This window comes from Procambarus clarkii, chromosome 49 (genome assembly GCF_040958095.1).
Source record: "Procambarus clarkii isolate CNS0578487 chromosome 49, FALCON_Pclarkii_2.0, whole genome shotgun sequence".
Classification (NCBI taxonomy): domain Eukaryota; kingdom Metazoa; phylum Arthropoda; class Malacostraca; order Decapoda; family Cambaridae; genus Procambarus; species Procambarus clarkii.
The window spans coordinates 2,738,828-2,744,124 of NC_091198.1; the positions used below are offsets into that span (position 1 = coordinate 2,738,828).

At 42.5% G+C, this 5,297-nt stretch overlaps 1 protein-coding gene across 1 annotated transcript; it reads right to left on the reverse strand.

The window, feature by feature from the left end:
* Positions 1-2,831: 2,831 nt before the first annotated feature.
* Positions 2,832-4,673, reverse strand: LOC138351258 (apical junction molecule-like). Its single transcript, XM_069302887.1, has one exon. The coding sequence runs from the start codon at positions 4,671-4,673 to the stop codon at positions 2,832-2,834; it is 1,842 nt and encodes a 613-aa protein (XP_069158988.1).
* Positions 4,674-5,297: the final 624 nt, after the last annotated feature.

The window sequence follows — 5,297 nt, forward strand, 5'->3', positions numbered from 1 at the left end:
GTTATGATCTGTGAAGACCGTAACAAGTCCTATGCCCGCTCCCACGTATACCTCAAAATGCTGTAGCGCAATCACTAAGGCTAAGGTTTCCTTTTCAACGGTACTATATGCTCTTTGATTAGGTAAAAATTTCCTAGAGAAATAGGACACTGGTTTACAAGTTCCATTTTGGTTCTGAGTCAAAACAGCGCCCGCACCTACATCACTTGCATCGACAAAGAGGGAAAATGGCTTCTGAAAATCGGGTGAAACCAATACAGGGGCTTCTGTTAGCAATGATTTCGTTTTATTAAACGATTCTTGACAGGCTTCGTCCCACTGCCACTTCTTATGTTTCGCTAAAAGTCCTGTTAATGGTGCTGCAATGGTTGCAAAATTTCTGCAGAATTTTCTATAGTACCCCACCATGCCTAGGTACCTGAGTAAATCTCTTCTCCCTCTAGGCACCGGGTACTTATCTATGGCTTCAACTTTTTGTCTGACAGGGGCAACCTCCCCTTGTCCTACGATGTATCCAAGATTTTGCAATTTTGCTTTGCCAAATTCACTTTTTGGGAGATTAATAGTCAAATTTACCTCTTCCAATTTATCAAACAACTCTTTTAGTTGATGAAGGTGTTCTTCCCACGAGTGTGAATACACTATGTCATCAATATAAACTGTACAACCTACCATCCCTTGTAGGATTTTATTCATGGCTCTCTGGAAACAACTTCCACTATTTTTCATACCGAATGGTAGTACTTTATATTGATAAAGACCGTCAGGTGTCACGAAGGCAGAGATTCTCTTGGCACTCTTTGAGAGGGGTATCTGATAGTACCCTTTCAAAAGGTCAATTTTAGATACGAACTGGGCGTGTCCTATTTGGTCAATACAATCCTCAATTCGAGGAATTGGGTACGAATCTGCGATAGTGACCGAATTCACCTTTCTGTAATCCGTGCACAACCTATGTGTGCCATCTGGCTTTTTCACCAGTAGACAAGGTGAGCTCCAATCACTGTCGCTCAATTCTGCCAGATCGTTATCCAATAGATATTTTACCTCACGTCGCATAATTTCTCTCTTTTCAGGATTTATTCTATACGGATGTTGCTTTATTGGTCGAGCTCCTCCTACATTTACCTCGTGCGTAATTTCGCGGTGTCGTCGCGGTACGTCAGAGAATAGTGATAGGTATTTCATGAGAATCTCTTCTATGTCCTGCCTCTTTTGATCATCTAAGTATGTCAAGTGTGCATTCATCTCTCGTAACCACTGAGAATTAGAAATTCGGGCTCCATCTGCTCTTTCTAGCCTCTTATGGTTTAATTCCGTAAACTCGTTGGAAACTGCGCACATTACAGCAGTGTCTAGTTGCCCATCTTCATCTCTATCCCAATACCTTTTCATTAAGTTTACATGACATATCTGGGATTTTCTCGGTCTGTCAGGCATGTGTATTACGTAAGTTAAATCACCAAGTTTCTTCTTGACCATATAGGGTCCACAAAATTTTGAATCATTTACCGTCCCTTTTACAGGTAGATAAACCAATACCTTATCACCTGCATTAAAACTTCTCTTTTTGGTACCTTTGTTGTAATATTTTGTCATGGTCGCTTGAGATATTTTCAAATTTTCCTTCGCCAGCTTTCGCGCCCTGAACAATCTGCATTTAAACTTTTGAACATACGTTTCCATATTATCTCTTGAACCTTCAGATGTTAACCGATCCTTCAACATAACTATAGGACTTCTCACCGTATGCCCCATATACTAATTGAAACGGTGTCATGCCTAAGGACTCAACTACTGAATCCCTGATAGAAAACATTATTGGGGCGATGGCCTCGTCCCACTGTGCCCCTTGCTCAGCACAATAAATTCGCAAAAGGCTCTTCATAGTGCCATGAAAACGTTCGATGGCCCCTTGAGATTGGGGATGATAGGGAGATGACCTAATCTGTTTCACATCCCAATCCTTCATTGTCTTACGGAACAGCTTTGGTTGAAAAACACTGCCCAAATCCGATTGCAAAACCTTCGGCATTCCTACCCACGAAAAATATTGCTGTAACCTGTCAAGCAATATTCTGGAGGTTATCTTTCGCACGGGAAATGCCTCGGGAAAACGAGTCGCTGAACACATGATGGTAAATAAGCATTCGTTCCCTTTTCTTGTCCTGGGTAGGGGACCTACGCAATCCACTATTATCCTTTCAAAAGGTTCCCCAAACGCTGGAATTGGCTTTAGTTGGGCTCTAGGAAGCGCTGGAGCAGGTTTTCCCGCTCTCTGACAGGGTAAACAAGTTCTGCAATACCTTTTTACATCTGCAGCCATACCTGGCCAATAAAAATAGTCTTGTATTTTCCTAAGTGTCTTATGAACACCGAGATGTCCCGCCATTTCTAATGCATGGGCAACTTCCAATACAGAGTTCCTATAACCTTTAGGTACCATCACTTGATCCTTTTCAACCCAGTCTTTGTCAGCTGGCGCGTGATCTGATCGCCATTTTCGCATCAAAACCCCGTCGTCCAGGTAATAGTAAGTGGGTGACGTGATACAAGCATTTCCTCCCTTAGCTTCCTTTATATATTCTTCAAATTCTAATTTTTGGGCAGCTATAAACTCTGGTTTGCTTACCTTTATGTGGGATGGTAATTGTGGTCTTACTTCCACTCTCGCTGTACTTGGTGCGGCACTGTCCTCAAACAAGTCTTTTAATCCAAAATCCACCTCTTCCTCCTCCATTGCAGAAGATACGTCCATCCTCTCTGGCACATCTCTTAGTCGAGCACTCTACGCTCGGGTTACGACGCAGGCTGGATATACTTCTATTTGATCATCTTCTGAGGGATCCTCCAGAATACTGGCGAACGTTGTTTTGATGTTCGTTTGGTACATCACTGCGCAGTACCTCTGGCAACACACTTGAGCCGCACAAATCGTTGCCCAAGATGACATGTACTCCAGGAACGGGTATGTCCGAGCACACTCCTAACATCACTTCATCTGTAAAGTAATCAGAGGTTAGCTTTACTGTACACACAGGTATATGCATCTCTGAATTTATACCCCGTACCTTAATTATTTGTCCATTTATACAAGATCTGTACTCAGGAATCAAGCTTTTCAGTATTAAGCTCTGATTCGCTCCTGTGTCAGGTAATATTGTGACTTGTTGATCATGCTGACCCCCAATGCTCACCATACCTTTGCTAATGAAAGGGTTATATCCTTTCGTAATGGACATCTTCTCCTGAGGCAATTCCTCCTCTAAATTTATATAAGGACTTCTGTATTTACTTACTGTGAGGGACACCACTCTTCTGCCTTGCCTACACTCTCTATTTAAGTGTCCAGGCTTGTTACATGTGTAGCATATTACCTGAGAAGAGAATCCTCGTCCTCTCGAACAACGTTGTCCATTATAATAGGATTCGCCACGTCTCCACTGTCCTGTACCTCGATATCTAGACGTATTTTCTCCCTGACCCGAGGGTGCGCTAGCCTGACCCTCGAATGTGTCACCTCCCGTCGGAGAAAATTCCACATACCCCTGACTTTGTCGGGCTATTGGCTTGCCAGTATATCCACGACCATCTCTACTGTTCCACGTATACCGTCTTTTACTACCCTGCAACTTTGCGTGACCTTTTTCTTCATATTCCTGGAGACTTCTGTAAGCTTCCGTAATTACATCTGCTTTGTCCGCTGCTTCTAAGAGTGTTTTTATTCCTGCTTCTTGAACCTTAAACCTGGTGTCTGGAGTCACCATCTCCAAGAATTTTTCCATTAACATCAATTGTTTCAAGTCTTCGAAAGATTCTACCTTTTCGGAACCCATCCATCTTTGCAATCTACGTTCCAAATCTCTGGCTGTTTCAGCATATGTGCTCCTCTGTGTCTTTACCATTTCTCTGAACCGCTTCCGGTAAGCTTCAGGTGTCAGTAGAAATGACCTTAATACGCTGTTTTTCACAGTCCAGTAATTTTTACAATCGTCAAGAGAGAGCTGGGTATAGGCCTCTCTCGCTGCCCCAGTCAATCTTATTTGCACCAATTGGGCCCAATCCTCCTCTGGCCACTGCTTTAGTGTAGCAACTTTTTCAAAATGCTCAAAAAAAGACTCAGACTCTTCTGGACAAAATTGCGGAACCTCCTTTTCACGTGCCTTGTGATCATATGCTGCAGGCATAGGTGTGCTCTCCGAGTGTACCTCTCGCTCTCGCCTCTGAGCAGCCACAAATTTATTTGCTTCGATTTCCATTTGCTTCGTTTTCTCCTTTTCTAATTCTACACACGTTTTTTGCTCACTTTCAAGTCTCACTTTCTCCAATTTCAGTTTCTTTAACTGAAACTGTCTCTCTTCCCTCTTAATTTGAGCTTCCAGTTTCAAACGTTCCAATTCATATTCTAAACTTCCACTCCTACGAGACGAATTAGAAGACACTTCCTCATTATCTTGTTCCCCACTTTCCTTTGCACTCACATCTAATCCTACCGCTCCGACGTCTTCGCGTCGAGACCTTACTTTATTTCCAAGTTCTTGTCTCATATTGACCACTTTAGTCGACACTAATTCTATCTCATAGTGTTCGGCGATTTGCTTCAGCTGTTCTTTCGTACAGCTCTCCAAAATCAATGGGTCCTCTTTTGTTATAAATTCTTGGACACGATCCATGATGAAAACTTTACCTGGCTAGATACCTAGATGACTAGCAATGGGTACTGCAAGTGTACACAGTGTGTCTTGCTCAAAACACTCCCGGACAGGCCCCCCATATGTGTTGGGATCGAATTGTTGACATCCCAACACATTTAATTTAGGTTTATTCTGAATGTCTATCCTAATGCTTCGTTGTACTACAACGGGGTACATGAATCTGAACAGGTGTCAGCCTCAGCCGGACCTGTTGTCAGGTGCGACACACTTTGTGCTGAGGTCTGACAAAGGACAAGAAAATAAGATGGTATAAAACTTCATCATGGATATATTGTGATATATCTCTAATCACCTTATATACAATATTTTACATGTATATATATATGTGCATTGTACACAAATACCGTTAAATATATATAAAGAGAGAAAGATACTACGACCATGCTACGGTCGTCTCTTGTCCGATTGATCTTCCCACTTATAAATCATCTACTTTCCTGCAATTTGTACCGCTATCAGGAAAATCGTTACCTCCACGCCGACCTCTAAATCTCACAGCTGTTATCTTCCATAACTTTCAAGAGCGTCGACCATGCCTCGAGGTCCTCTTCCTTCATGAGGGTGGAGCACACTAACAGTTGG